At 41.1% G+C, this 16,107-nt stretch overlaps 1 protein-coding gene across 27 annotated transcripts in view; it reads right to left on the reverse strand.

Annotated features, from left to right (window-relative positions):
* MAGI1 (membrane associated guanylate kinase, WW and PDZ domain containing 1) overlaps nt 1–16,107 on the reverse strand; it is a 339,592-nt gene that overhangs the window by 7,035 nt on the left and 316,450 nt on the right. For 10 of the 27 annotated variants that reach the window (XM_062630249.1, XM_062630244.1, XM_062630253.1 and 7 more), the window contains 7 exons: nt 14,793–14,884; nt 13,658–13,850; nt 10,101–10,394; nt 6,992–7,195; nt 2,158–2,248; nt 1,977–2,040; nt 948–1,094 (listed from right to left, as the gene is read on the reverse strand). In XM_062630249.1, the coding sequence (XP_062486233.1) occupies nt 948–1,094; nt 1,977–2,040; nt 2,158–2,248; nt 6,992–7,195; nt 10,101–10,394; nt 13,658–13,850; nt 14,793–14,884 (1,085 nt within the window). The remainder of the gene's footprint in view (nt 1–947; nt 1,095–1,976; nt 2,041–2,157; nt 2,249–6,991; nt 7,196–10,100; nt 10,395–13,657; nt 13,851–14,792; nt 14,885–16,107) is intronic. The other 17 variants (XM_062630265.1, XM_062630267.1, XM_062630266.1 and 14 more) reach the window with 8 other exon arrangements.

A 16,107-nucleotide genomic window follows, 5' to 3' on the forward strand; every position in this document is an offset into this window, starting at 1 on the left:
AACCACACTTCATTACTGTATCGCTCAATAGCTGTGTTAAAACTGGTGCTATTTTATTTTGATTATTTACAAAGTCTTTGGTCTAGGTCATTGTTTGTTTTGCAGTCTGCTGTAACTGGGATGTTCAAATAGCTTTTTCAGGTCCATTTCTCACTTGGATATAGATACCTCCTGTGAACCAGCAAAGCTGCTTTTGTAAATATAATCGTTTATCAGGATAGGAAAACAGGGCTTGGAAGAGCTTGTCAAAGCACTGACTTCCACAGGGCAGCACTGATTTATTTTCATCAGCAGAAGTTCTGGGCCTACAGATCTACTCCTGGCAAAATAATTTTGAAAATGCCCTTTGCATGATACATCTGGAGAAGAAAAAGACACATGTGGTAAGATTATAATGCATTCTCTCTCAGAGCAGCAAGGAGCACATAAAACTTGGCAATTTGTTTTCCTGTAGGCATTTGATGACATATGCCCTTGTTATAACGTTTATAATTTAGCTGATATGCGAAGTTAACAGTTAATACTAATCAAAAAATTACATTACTCTCCACTCTGCCCATTAGCAGAGAAAGGATCAGGTGGGACGCACTACTCCAATACTCTACTCAAGGCTGCTGTCAAGCTTTTAAAAGAGCTGATGAGACTGGCTATTCCATTTTCATTGCTACATGTATCTCTGTCAGGCTTTAAAAGCTAGATTATGTATTAGAATTTGGAAACCTGTATTAGAACAAAGGGGTGAAGTCTTCCAATGCACACATACTGCTATAGATGGCATGCAAAGAGTGACAGAAGCCACAGACAGAAGTAAATAGGAACCATTGCTCCTTTCAGTTAACGTTTAATTTTCTTCTTAGCTGGCACAGCAGAAGGTGTGCCTGTAAGGGACAGGCAGGGGAGTCAGTTTATTGCAAGGAAACATGGTTTTTAAATCTGTTTCTACATACCCTCATCTTCCCACATCTCTCAGCTGGACCATCCTCAGCTAGCCGCAGCACGTACAGATCCATATTATACTCCCGTCCACCTCGCAGGCTAAAGCCAAACCCTTTGGCTCCTCTTTCCAGCTCAACAGTGTAAAAATCTTGGTCCTGCTGGAGGGAAAACAACGTTTGAAAGTTAAATGCTGCTTTAATTTTGAAATTATTCAATTAACCAACATTGTTATTTTTGTTACTTATAATTGAAAATATAAAATCAGTCAAGTTTTCACACACAGACTAGGATTTCCTGCTTCCTCACATCCCACCGTGCAATTTGGAGTGCCGGTGGTGGTCTGCAAAGGGCTGTTTGACTGAATGGGCTTTGCCATGTCCAATGCATTTTTAGGCACCTAGGTTATATAAGGCTTTAGTTAAATGCCTGATGGTACCTGGGATGAGTCTACGTCATGGTGCTGGCTTTGCCTTTTCTACTCCTCTGCAAGAAGCCCAGGAGCATGTGCATTGTTCTTCACAAATGCTGTTAGGATAGGGATGTTCTGAAGTCTTTAATGGAAGATGTTACTACTGGGATGGCCAGTGGCAAGGTAAGTTAACAGTGAGATAGATAACCTCTCTAATAAGATGCTGTCTGCAAAAGCTGTAACACTCCAGCTATTGCTGCTTATTAAATTTTCCTCTTTTTTTTGTCCTCTGTATCTATCATGTGCACACAACAGTACTTTCTGGAGAGGCCCCTCACAATACCCAATTCACTAAACAAACATATAAATTATTACTGTTGTAAAAATGTCAGCTTATTTTTAACTCTCCCTAAAAGTCATGAGGAGAATGTGTTGGAAATGTTTCCCAGCTGAAAAAACAGCCACATGTATTAAGAAACCAATCAGCAAATTCCTCTTTTTTCAGCAAACAGGCTGAGGGAGAACAGCTTCCCAGAAGGAATTTTCAAGGGAAATATACGAACACAGCCCACAGGCAGATTGGAAGCAACAGTCTGTGGTAAACAAAACAATTAAAAAGGTAACTCTTTACCTGTGCTGCTTGGGGCGGTTTGAAATCAAACTGGGATTCCTGCTTTGGTTTGGTGTTGTTCCTGCTGTAACAAATGAAAGAGGGAGAGAGGAAAAATACAGCTCATGGGATGTGAAGATGATCAAGAAGTAACCAAAGAGAGAGCATGCCAACACGCTCTCTTCAAGGAAAACAATCTGACCTGGTCTCCTGTGGTATCTGCTGAGGAGTGTGTGTGGTTGTAATTGTAGCAATTTTTTCTGCATTGGTCAATAAAGTAGCATTGGAGGATTCTGCAAAATAAATTATTTTTCATTATGAGGGAAGACCACTGCCTACTCACTCAGAGGAGAAAAGTTTTGCAAAGGGATTTCACTGGAAAACATCATCACGTTGTTTTTAAATAACTTGAGATTGGCTCAAACGTCTTAAATCAAAAAATAAACAGGCTAAAGTCTAAGATAAGTCACACTAATTATGTCTAAGAAACTGTACACTTCATTGGAAAAAAATATAAATGGCAAATTGGAATTAGAAACACCTCTGACCATTAGACACAGAATACTGACTTGTGGAAGAAGAGTAGAAGAATATTTTGTCTGATGTCTAATGACATGAATTCCAATCATTAAAGTCCCCAAGTATGGTAGGTTGGGTAGATTAATTTTATAGTAGCAATAACTATTCCATGGATTATAAGCTTATGAGTGCTTCCTCCATCAGAAACTGCAGTCTTCAGGAGGATTGAGATGTGGCTTTTATCTAATACCTCACAAGGTGATATTGAATGTGGCTAAACCTCAAATGTACTGAAATTCATCTTTGAAATACAACCCACTGCTGCCTGAGCACTCAAAGCTGCACGCAGGGACATGGAACCACCTCTGCCAAATGCATCAACAGCTCTGGGAACCATTTACAAAAGGGCTCAATGAGAGAATACCGAGAGCAGGATTAACTTCAAACCTCAGTTTATGCCATTGTAAAGGGCTCTCAGCCCAACATCAGCCTGTGCAAATGCCATTATTTCTCTATGCATGGCAAGAGGTGCTTCCAGGAGAGGTACTCTCTCCTGTTTCACAAAACTGGGGTGAGAGTTGCTGTATACACAACTGAAAAGTGACTATCCGGGTGTCCCTCACAGCACATCATGGCAAAATGGTCCCAATATACTGGAGCTTTATCATAGCCTTCAATAAGACCAGAGTTAACCCAGAACTCATTTAAAATTCTGCCTAAAATTAAGGTTGTGTCAATGCCATTAGCCAAATATTAGCAACACAGTTTTGGAGGAAAGACCTGGAACTCCTGCACATTGAACTCAATCCATTTTCCAGAAATGGATATATTGTATCAATCTTGAACTAAAATTAATACTGAAGAGTTTCAAATACTGAATCGCTCCAGAAGTTAGCAGTTCCTGAAAACACCCTTCCCCTCACACAAGAGTTTGAATTCAGAGGGAGAGTCAGTGGCAAATGCTTAAGCCCTAAAAATGTTGAGCAGTTATATTGGTTACATATAGAGAATGATGGGCACAGTCAACAGAAAGACCATTCATTAGGCATGGTATTCCCAGTTAAAGTCACTGCAGTGGCAGGAACTCACTCCTTTGCGGAACAGTTCTTCCCATTGTGAAGACCCCACGTTGTGCCTATACCCATTCTATCCAGGAGAGGACCACAGATTACAGATAACTACAAAATACTGACCACAACCCACTATTCAAGATCAAAATCTAAACTGAATGCACAGTCACTGGCTAAAACGCTGCACCTTGATTCTTGACTGAATTTCTCTAGTTCCAATCCCACTTAAAGCAACCCCATCAGCAACAAAACCCAGGTGGAAACATCTGGCTCTCAAACATAAAATTACAAGGTCTTCTATCCTGCCTTTGCTTGCTTCTTAAGCAATCTGGTACTTCATTTTATTGACTATGGAGAAATCAGCTGTTATTAAAGAGGGTCCAGGAGTAACACAAAATAGGAGAAAAAGGAGGGCTTCTTTCCCAAATTAAGACGAGGTGATCATCATGGGCTTACTTGGATCCTGGGAACTTGTTTTATTTCATGGATTTATTTTAATTGCGGGGAAAGGTGAAGCGTTTTTCCTTTCTATAGCTAGCACATGTCAAGGGAAACTCAGGGAGAGGGAAAGAGAAAACTAAGAACTATTTAAACAGATGGGTGTAACGACAGCACAGCTCCTTTGCCTGCAGCACTGTGCCCAAGTTAACATGCCCAAACCCTCAGCATATGGAGCTGTAACATCTTCCAGACCAGAGCTGGCTTGTGCCCAGTGGCTCAGAGAGCAGGAGAGGCTCCTGGGTCTGCCTGCACCTCTCAGGGTTGCCATGACCAAAACATACCCTTGTGAGGATGTGCTGCTGACAGCTGGCTTGTGTGACCCTGTGTGTGGTTACACTGTTGATTTTAATAAGTAATTCTGTGAACTTTGTAATGACGCCTTGAGGCTAAAACCTGTCTCCATAAGACATTTGCTAAAACCTGTCTCCATAAAACCTCCTCCATAAGAAGGCCCCAAAATATGGTTAAGTGTTCTGCATTCATCTAGAACAAAAGCCTCTGAAATCCTCCACAAATATTTGGAGATCAGATGAAGCTAGGCTTCAAAGAGAATGCAAGATTCCTACCCTTTAGTAGGTCATACTAAGAATACCAAGTAAAGCAACAACACATCTTTGGTACAGATGTATCTTCACACCACTGTACTGCATCTATCTTTAGCCCACCCTATCCCATGAGTCAGGAGTTGTGCATAATTTTGCTAGCTTTTTAGACACTGGTTCAGGACGCAAAACTGGAACAGAACACAAATAGAGAAAATAGTATCTCTAGACGAATTACAACTGTACATTCTAAATCCTACTTATTTCATTGATTCTTTGCCCTGCATTGCCCTAAAACACCCAAACACCAATTAAATACCTAATCTGAGCTTGTGATTTTTCAGCTCTCTTTATCCTTGCATCAGCCGGTAGCACGTTAAAATATCTTAAACTTCACTGCTCACATAATCCTGCAATGAGTTCATTCAAGACCTGTTACAAAGCAAAACCCTTGGTGTTTTTAATAATGTTAGATAGATTAGCAGTGTGAGTTGGTTGTGAGTCTTGTGATAAGCCTTAGTTGCATATTTATCTGAGATGGATGGCTTCTGATTTAATCACACACACACACACACCTTGAAGTACAGTTAGACCAAAAAGCACCCGTAAGTCAACAAAATGAAAACAACAAATCAACAAAAGCACCCCAAGACAATAAAAGGAGAACAAAATTGAGACCAATTTCTTATATCTCATGGGGTTTAGAGCAAAACTCTCAGATTGCCTTGTCTTACTGGCTTTTGGAAATTAAATGCAGGTAATACTATGCGAAGTATGTAATCTCATCTGGAATTTCAAAGGGACAGTAAATAGAAAGATTTGAAGCCTGCACTCTATGACAGAAAAGAGTTGACTCTTTCCCTAAATTAAAGCTTTCCACCTTCTTTAGGAATATGTGATGCAAGTCACAGGTACAGGTTTCCACTCTGAACTAAGCAACTGAACATGGTATTCTGTACATGTATTTGTACCACAAGACTGGCTGAGTAATCATGTCAGCAAGCTATACTATTCTTAAAAAAGTCTTAAACCATTGAGAAATTATTTATTTCTTGGGTACTTTTGCCTTTAAAAACAAAATCACTTATTTATTCAAAGATTCACCTTCCTTCATTTTGATCAGATACAAAAAATACAGGCAATGACCAATTCCTCTGCCAGTTTACCTTTCAAAACTGGCACATGCAGGCCAGCTCAGATGATAGCCTGCTTCACAGCCACTTTATCATCATGAACACCCAATTGGATGGAAGCAGCAAAGGATCATACACCATTTGACCCGGTAGCTACTGAACAGTAGGAAAATAAAGTCTTTATGCAAAACAGACCATCCTAACCAGAGATAATTTATAATCAGATCATTTCTCATGCTGGCCTATTTTTATCCTATACTTAAACACAGCATAAGGCTCTGTGGGGTAACCAAATCCATGTTTTCAGACTAGAAAGCATGAGACTTAGCAACTACTGAATGCTTGTCACACAAATCACATTATTTAACTACTTCATTCTGCTTTAAAGGTACCAGGTTCAACTCAGCCACACCTTCTCAACCTTTCTTCCAAACTCAATCACACTTTCTCCACATTTAGATGAATGCAAATCATGTCCTGTACAGCTCTAAGAAATGCTCATTATCTGAGCCATCAAATCTTATACCCATGGATTCGGCTTAAAAAAAGAGCAATGTAAAAAGATTTCTGCCTAATGAATTCTCACTATAAATCATGACAGACGTTCCTGGTCTGTTCCTGTTTGGCATCACAGCTAGGAATCAATTTAATGAAACTGGTACATAAACCAGATCCATATTTTTATTAAATGCTTCAATGGCCTGAAACCAGTACCAAGTATCAGCACTGGGGATCCTGCACTTTCCCTCTGATCTGAAACAGTGAGATTCTATAACTCTTAGGGTAACTGTTATCCTAGGGTAACTCTTACAATGATCGGCTGCAAGCACACAGCAGCACCAGAGTTATCACATAACAAAGTCATTTAAAGATGTCCTGAGCTGGCTCTCAAAGCAACTTACCCAGAATAAAACCAAATGTTTTTTCAAGCAGCTTGAAACATGACAAAGTATCTATCCCTTTCCATGATCTCTTTAGTCTATAGCCTTCTTGTGTACTTCAGGAATCCCACATATTAACAAGTGATTCCCAAATATTCTAAATCTGCATTATTAACCTAAGAATCAAATCAAAGCGTACTGAAATATGCATCAAATTTACAGAATTGCGTGGAGGAACAAGACAGAATGAAATACTGTTTTTTAAACCTAGAATCAGCACCACCCTGTTTAAAAACAGAATTCCTATAAGTAGAAACAAAGCTATGGAAGACTGCAAAAAGCCAGGGGACAAAACCAGTGAAAGGAAACAGCAGGAAACATATACTTTACCATCTCCTGGAATGATGCGCAGGGTAACGGTGTTTCCTGCTTCCTTAATGAGGTTGACGATGTCTGAATGCGACTTGTTGGTGATGGAGCACCCATTCACGGCCAAGATCCGATCGCCTACTTTCAGCTTTCCACAGCGGTCTGCGGGACTCCCTTCAATTATCCGACCTATTTTGTGAGGCATGGCCACACATGCATTTCCCGCTTTTGTATTGGTTTTGGGGGTTGTTTTTGTTTTGGTTTGTTTTGGTTTTTTAATTGTTTACATACGTGGGAATATGGTGAAGGGGAAAAGGAGAAAAAGGGTTGAAAAGGGAAAGAGAAGGTTAAGGGTTAATTAATTAATGCATCAAGAAAAAGTTATTATAGGATAGCTTTGCTGCCAGTGTTCAAAACATTGGCAATCAACTAGTACGAGTGCACAACACTTCACTTTTTGGACAACGTGCTTTGTTAATCACTCAAAACTCCCCCCACCTTGATTTCTGCTAATATAAATGGTGATCTTTTTAAAGACTACCACTGCATTCAGCAGTGCCATCATAACCCAAATCCTAGTTTTATTTTTGAACAAAAGAAATAGAAACTGTAGGAAACACAACCTTCCTCCTTCAAGATTATGTTGGTGTTAGCCTCTCTGGTCCTTCTCTAAGTCAGCTGCAGTTCAAGCTTCTGCCAATGTTTTGTTCTTTCTCAATTTAGAAAGATGAAATTGTTCTAGGCCTAAGAGGGAGTGCAACTCCCTTTCTATCACAAAGATCCACTTTATCAGTGCTGCATGGGGAAGCAACAGTTTTCTTCTGTTGTGAATAAAGGTACTGCCAAGGAAGGTAAAGGACCACTACAGATGGGCCAAGACTGACAAAGACAACCTTTTTGATGCAGGCATCCACCTCAGGCTCTGTTAACCCTTTCCCTTTTATGATCTTAGATGGCACCAAGACAGGAGCAGGGAAGGAATAAGGACCTTCTCATTTAAATACCTCTAAAACCACACACAAAAACATTGAGATGTCTGACACACACACGGCAAGAGCACTTTAGGATGAATGTGTTTTGGAGACAAAATTCTACTTCTGTTCCATGCAGTTGTTTGTCCTAAAAACACAGCATTGTCCATAAAATGCAAAACTGGAACACAGGGGATACACAGCTCCACCCAGACAAACCCACTGAGCTTTTGTACTGCTTCTTTACATGGGTAAGAACCCCGCAGGCACACAGCATATCATTAAACCATAAAGTGTACAGTGGTCAACTCATACTTTGCATCCACAATACATTCACCCTCAAGATGCACTTTCCAATCTGTGCTGTAGTCTTTATTTGATTAGTAGTTTTAGAGATATACGTTGCTGCACACAGAACAACACCAGAAAGACCATAAAGAAGAAAAAGCTAAGAAAAGGAATGTGAGGTGAGAGAACAAGGTTGGAAAGATACAATGAAAACTGGCAGAAAGTGTTAATTTTAGTTGCAAATGATAGGGGGATTATTACCCTCCCCTCCCTCCCGCCTTCTGTTACTTCTCGTTCTGGTAATACATAGCCCCATTCAGTTTAAAAGCTACTTTGAGGGTATGAGTTCCTACTCTACCCAATCCACTGAACAGAGATGACAGAGCCCACACCAACGTGACCAAGGTGAATTTTAGAACCAGTTTGGCCCATCTCTAAATACTACCCATGAAAGAAAAAAACTACAAAGCAGGTCCAAAGCAAGCACCACGCAGCAGAGGGAACACATCTCATGCAGAGTATTAGGGAAAAGCTGAATACACTTGAAAAAAGTTAAAGGAAAAACAGTCACAGATCAACAGATCCCCATGAGGAGCCCCTGCACAGAAAACTTCCAGTTAGTGAATGTCTTGGGCTAAAGCAAACACAACTTTTTACAACCTCAGGTCAAGGCTTCTCTGTGGAAAAGAGTTAGAGCACAGTCTTTATACAGTAAAAGTTATTTACACAGATTTGCAAATACTTTTAGAAGATAAAATCCCTCTCTCTGGTTTAGACTGAGTTCAATCTATGTTACATTGCACCTTTGTGTTCTGGCACCAAAATACTGGACGATCAGTTTCCAGCAGCAAGGACAATGCAAGGTAGCCTAGCACCTGAGAACTGACAGAACTCAATGCACTCGGTCTAAACCAGATATTTCACCCTTGAATTCCCTGCTGCCATGACTGCTCTGAACTGTGTGAGAAATGGCCTGTTCTACATTAATTACAGAAAAGGAGGTGATGCTCCCTTGATGCATTAGTAAGGGCATTACTGATGGGCAATGACAGGAAATTTCAGGAAAAGAGCCTACAAAAAAGGGGGAAAGGCCACTTCTTGCCACATGTACCTGTGTGCACCAGGAACACTCCAGCTGTACAGGGAGATTGCAATGTATTTTGTCTGCAAACCACAACCCTGCTCTGAGAGGTAGTATGAAGATGGCAAAGGCACATGTTCTGCCATTCCTCCCCACCCCCCAGCCCCATGATATTGACATCCCCCTGCTCTGAAGAAATAGATTCAGGAAGAGGTGGAATATGTCAAAAACATCCTGTTTTTTTTAACAGTATTCTCCATTTTATGTCTCACCAGCAAGGACTATTAATTAAAACTTTCCAGCTATCAGCACGCTCACTCCATAATGAGGATCAGAGTAACACAGACTGCCAAAGAGAAGTTAATCAGTTTAAGCATTACTGCTTTAAAATCAACTGCTTCAATTCTACCATAGGGAGACATACTTCACTGCACCTGCCCCACTTCTGCACTGGCAAACAGCATCACTGGGGGCATCCCTGGATGCTCTTCTGAAAGCAAACCCCAGTAAGGTACCCAGCTAGCAGGGAGAACTGGATTTTCGGGGAGCATCAGGAACTGCCATTGGTGACATTTTTGCTCTTCAGGTTGGGATTTCTCATTTTGCTTTTCTCAATTCAGTGAACAAAACCCAAGAGGCAAACGCCTACCAAGTCTCAGCCTCCAATGAAGCTATTAATTATACAAATCAGGGCATGCTCACAACTTTTAATTAACCACATCCCCACTCCTCTCCTTGTGCTGCAGTGCTCGAGGCACTTGAGGCGCACAGGTAGAACCCCAAGACTCACCGAACGTCGTTCCGGCCTCTGGCCTGCTCACCGAAGAGACGATGACGAAGCCGAACCCCTCGTTCTCGCCACGGCGGATCTCCACATCGTAGGGCTGGACCACGGTGCTGACCACACCACTGCCCCCGCCACCACCACTGCCAATGCCGCTGGTGCTGCCGCTGCCCGAGCTAACTGTGTTGAGGGAGTTCTGGCTGCCCTGCGGTGTTCGCTTCTCCTCCGTCAGCGAGGCCGGCTGGTTGCTGCTGTGGTGGGAAGAGGCTGGGGATGGGACTTCATTCTCTGCCTTGGGAACTGGGGAGGGAAAAGAAAGACTGAGCAGGCTGGACTAGTTAATGCTTAAAAACTGCCGTCCATCCATCAAGGTAAAAAAATAACAACAAAATAACCCCCAAAAAGCAAATCACCTGCTTTAATCTATAAATCATGGCCACAATGAACCAAGAGCTCTGCCTCTTTCCAGATGTCACCACCACCAGCACTGTTCAGTGATGGCAATGACCACATACGCTCATTCCCTCCAGTGGTCAAGCAATCAAAGCCTTTCACTGCCAAATTACAGCAGCAGTACGGCTAAACCAGTGTAGTGCTGCATGCTTGGATGCTCTGTGGCATTTTAAATGTGGGTTGCATTAGTTCAGAGGTGCCTCCTTTAGATGTCACATCCCCACTTCAGTTATACAGTGCAACCATGTATGTGTGCACAACTATGACAAGTGACAGTAATACCAAATACCCAACACTCAACACTTGTATATTTTTTAACTCAATACCATCAGTTGGGTAGCACCGACTACCTTTGATTAATGTGACCTTAAGTAATAATAAACACCCATACTAAAGCAAAACAACTTGTGAACCAAGCTGTTCTGGATGGAAGAACCAGCAACTATCATCTGTACAGTCTGGCACAGCTGGGGGGAAACCATTAAACATTACTAACATTAATATTGAACAAGTGTCTAATATCAATTGAAAGTGGTATTAGTTTAAAATCTAATCAGCAACTACATGGCTTGAAGAAACCTCAAAAAATTGCTTAGTCCACACTCTGCTCAAGTAAGCGCCAACTATACTTACTGTCAGTCCTGACAGATGTTTGTCTAATCAGCTGTTAAATATCTCCCTAGGCAATCTATTGGTTGCAATATCTAACTTAAAACTCTCCTGCTGCAACATAAGGCTATTATTTCTAGTTCTATCTAGCAGGCATATGGAGAATATATTACTCCTTTCCTCTTTGCAGAAGCCTTTTATAATCTTGGGGAGTTCAACATCTCCTCCCCCTTCTCTGCTTTAGGCTAAAAAAAACCCAATTTGTTCAATATTTCCTTGCAGACCATGTTTTCTAGAGCTCTCCTTATTCTCACTGGTCCTCTGGACTCCCTCCAGTTGGGCCCTCTCCAACTCAAACATGTCTGTCTTGAAGTGCTGGACCATATTGCAGCTAAGCCATCATCTGCTGGGAAATCAGGAGAGTTTCCCCCTGCCTACATTCCAGCACAGTGTTTTTCTTCACCTGAGCCAACCTCAGGTTAAAGCTTGTGGCCCTCAATAGCTTCCACTTCTTGTTACTGAGCCAGTTCTCCACAGCCCGTTTGCGCAGCCGAGAGCAGCATATTGCACTTGTCTCTATTGAATGGCTGCCTCCGCTAATCAGGTCACTTCTCCAATTTGGTGAATCAAAGTTAAGTGAGAGATCTTAAAAGCAACAAGAAGAAAATGGGCACAAACCAAAATCTAAACCTGTAAACCCATGATCCACAGAAAAAGAACTTTCAAAAATTCTTGGATAGAAGTGCCTGTCTGCAGTTATATATTAAAAGTAAGTACAAAATATATAGTATTCTCCACATTAAGACTACAGGAGTATATACTTTCCCCTGTATGAATCTTAAGATTCATCATTTAGGTGAACGGTCTTTTTTCTACTGGCATACAGATGACAGGAGGAATACGGGATCAAAATTCAGGAACAGGCTTCTCTACAAAGTCATGCTGGAATTTAAAAGGCTGTAAATATAAGGTGAAAAAGAAGGGATCCTGAATAATTTATCCTAGAGTAAATGCCCACATTTGCAATGATTCAGAAATAGCTTGGTCTGGAGTAAAGACCCTGAATGAAATACCAAGAGACCTGTCATGCATCTAAATCTTTTATGATAATTTCCAGCCTAAAGGCTGTAAAACTGGAAAGAAAATCACACACAAAAGCAGTACCAAAATTCAGCTGCTCTTCCTCTTCCTCCCAAAGCTCATCTCCTAAAGCTTCTCTCGCATTAGCAGCCCTTAGTCCGGAATGAGAGAGAAGCTATTAGAGGAGAGACATAACCTTGGCATCACTTCATCCACAATGGAAAGAAGGAAAGAAATGAGGAGTGAACAGTTACTTAATATTGTGCAGAAGCAGCTCAGTCCTGGATAAGAATACAGAGCTATTTTACAGGTACTGTTCTAGTCCTAACTTCCACTGTGGGCCTAATTTTCAGCCTGAATGTTATTTTCATTATCTTTAGGATGAAGTACATCATTGCCTATTTTCCTTCTGATTCCTAAACTTGAAAAGCTATATAATACCCTTTATTTGGAATAAGTGAGCTAAAGCAAATCTCACATGTGAGCTTCCTAAAGCTCACGAGAAAAGGAAGCACTCCAGTATTACTCTCCAATATTAAGTATAAGGTCACATGTAATTTAGAAACTTGTGATCATTTCTTCATTTCCTTTGCTATTAGGACATTTTTCTGCCACTAATCTGGGTGTCACCATGCAATGGTGTCACTTCCATCTGCATCTTTGTCTTTCTGCCAGCTTCTTTTTCCCCTTTTGGACTTGTTCAGTGTATGCCCAATGCCTAGCATACAGAAATCACTCTAGTACAAAGAACACACAGACCCTGCACTATCAGAATCATGCAATCATAGAACGGTTTGGGTTGGAAGGGACGTTAAAGCTCATCCAGTTCCAACCCCCTGCCACAGACAGGGACACCTTCCCCTAGACTAGACTGCTCAAAGCCCCATGCAATCCGGCCTTGACACTTACAGTTTCACATCCTTGAGTTAGTCGGCTACATGCTGCAACCTCACTTGAAGCTTCTCCTGAGCCTGAGACATCAGCCACCACACACCAATGCCTTTACTCACTCTCTGCCCTTGCCTCCCCTCCTGTGGACTCTTCAGCATCTTTTCCCTCACTCCCAGTTTAAGAGTGGCTATCAGGCAGCACAGTTATTTTGGGAAGTAAACAGGAAATACAGGCATCCAGGCACAAGGCAAACTAAAATGGTTGAAACTGGACAGTTCCCCATCTTATTAGAAACCTTCACAAAGACTGGGGAAGGCAACTGAGACTGAGAGAATCCTGACTGGAAACAAAATATCTGACACATATTTGATCAAGAACAAAAAAGACTAAAAACAGGCAAAAGAGGAACAACAACAGCACATCCCCTGAGTCTTCCCAGTGTTACAATGAGGTTTTTTTCTTTAAACCATTCCTTGAACAGATGAGTCTGGCAGGACAATCCACCCCTGCAGAGCAGCACTGAAGCCTACCTGTGTAAACCACTTTGCGCCTGACGGTCAGATTGACATGACCTTGTTTGGCTGCCTGTTGCATAAGCTGGACAACAAGCTGGTGTGACTTCCCAACAACAGGCGTCCCATCCACACAGATCAGTTCATCACCCGATCTCAGGCGGCCGTCAGCATCAGCAGCACCCAGCGGTACAATATGACCGATGTAAATCTGTTGATGAATTAGCACAAATAGGGGATAGGAAAGAGAAAGAGAAATACAGTGACAAATAAGAACTAGCTCAACAGCCAGCTGGAAGCAAAGGGCACTGGTAGTTAGACCCAATTTAATAGGGAAAAGAAACTATTGACAGATGTCTGCAGGTCAGGAAAGTTGCTCCTGTGAAAGCAGCTCCACATGAATACAGTCACATTGTGAAATAGTAACAAATTGACATGTTTTTTCTTCAGGTGGTCTCTTCACCCTAATGACAGCCTCTGGAAATGTGTTCAACCAGACAGTGACCAGAAAGGAAGATGGTTCTGCACCGAAGGTCTTGTCAGGAAAGCAGAGATTGAGTTATCTTTTCAGTTGCCTCTAGGGTTTACAAACTCTGCACCACTCATCCGTCCACCAGCTCAGTGAGCTCTGTGGAGTTACTCTAACATGAGAGGACTTCACAGCCTCTCTTCCCATAAATGAGAAAAATAATTTGGCAGGGAAGTATGTGGAAATTTATGCTGCCTCTATCTAGCTTTGAGCTGTGCAGCACAAGAAAGCCTGACACCTTCCACAGGTACTGGATTTATGGTAAAGAAGTGAATTTAAGGAGGGAATTGAGCAAAGAAAATGTGACACACTAAGATAAAATACTTGCAGACCTGACCAAGACATCCTTTTCTCAGTGTCTCAGGCAATTTCAGACCTATGTGTATTCATTTGGGCTATAATAAAGACAGGGAATAGCAGGGGAAGCCAAACCCATCTCAGTTGTGGGAGGTTTAGTTTGGTTTTTGGAGGGAGAGTGGGGAGGAGGTGCAGGATGTAAATGCACTGCCCACTAGATATTCTAAAAGAGATACTGCAGCACAGTTCTGCATATCTGTTCATGCTACTGTCATGATTCTGGGAGATACCATGAGATAAAACATGACCACTTCTAGATATACTCACAGGCTCTCCAGGTTCATTTCCACCTAGAATCCTAAATCCAAAACCGGTTTCCTTTCTCCATAGAAAGATATCCTGCTCTTGGTAATCTGGAACTGAAGGGAAAGAAGGAAAACTGTAATTTTTAATCAAAACCACACACCTTTATACCTGAATCAGGACTATTCTGATGTACATGTAGAAGGATCTGCTACACAATTTTACTCTTGGTGACATAATTAAGAGCATTAACAGCTTTAAATACTAAAGGATTATTATTTAAATTACTACTAAAACCTATGTGGTGGTTTCTACTTTCTAGGTGTTTAATTGTGATTTGCCATTTGTTTATCACTACAATATTTTCCTTCATAAATATTAGCATCATTACCCAGTGCAAAAGGCTCTTCCAAATCTCCAATAAATAATGTGTACAACAGAGAATTACTCTGCCAGAAACAATACAGCTGCCTCTTCTTTCATGGGAGACAAAAAAGCCACTTGTTGTGACTTCTACTGTTTAATTAACTTTCACAAGCATAGTTTGCTATCTGTTTACTGACACTGCTTTATATAAGTATGGGACAGATCTCCAGCTGGTGTGAAACAGAAGAGCTCCACTGAAAACAATGCAGCTCTCTTGTCTCTCACTCACTCGTGTACAGGCTTTGTAAAACCACTTAACAGATAAAACCAGCTGGAAACTTAAAAAAGCCCAACCTTACTCATTAGTATGGAATACCAGCAAGGCTTTTACAATGAATATTACATATAGTGAAGTACTAACCTTGAAGTGCAGTTGAACAGTAATGTTTTATATTACCTTACTCATGCTTGCTTTCATCCCTTCTTTAAAAATACAAGATTAATTGCTAACATTAAATCATATCAGAAGACAATGTCAGGTTCATTATTGGTTAGGATCTGTAACATTCACTAATTTTGTAAAGATCCCCTCCCAACATTTATAATTAAAGCTGTTCCTTTACAAGTCAGCTGTCTACTGTTTTAGCAAAGAAACCAAAGTAGGAATGTAATTTAAGTAAGTGCAAACACAGATGTGGGATGCAACATGTTTAATGAAACATCATCTAGGTTTCTGTATACAGGAGACAATAAACTGGTTGTTTTTCACTGACATCAGTGAGCATCAGCCGGGGTCCTAACTGCATTTTACACTGCCGGTGCCTGTTGTGTAAAGGTTTGAGTCTAGTCATCTGGGGTTTTTGAGTGTTGAGATTTTGGTTAGCACCGACGCTCTCTATTCAGTGACTCAACAGGTGACTCAACAGGTTTAAACCATAATATGAATTTGAGACCTGGGAATACTAAAAATTTA

This window comes from Pezoporus occidentalis, unplaced genomic scaffold, assembly GCF_034315485.1.
Source record: "Pezoporus occidentalis ecotype Australia unplaced genomic scaffold, CSIRO_AGI_Poc_V1 ctg35, whole genome shotgun sequence".
In the NCBI taxonomy this organism is placed as follows: Eukaryota; Metazoa; Chordata; class Aves; order Psittaciformes; family Psittacidae; genus Pezoporus; species Pezoporus occidentalis.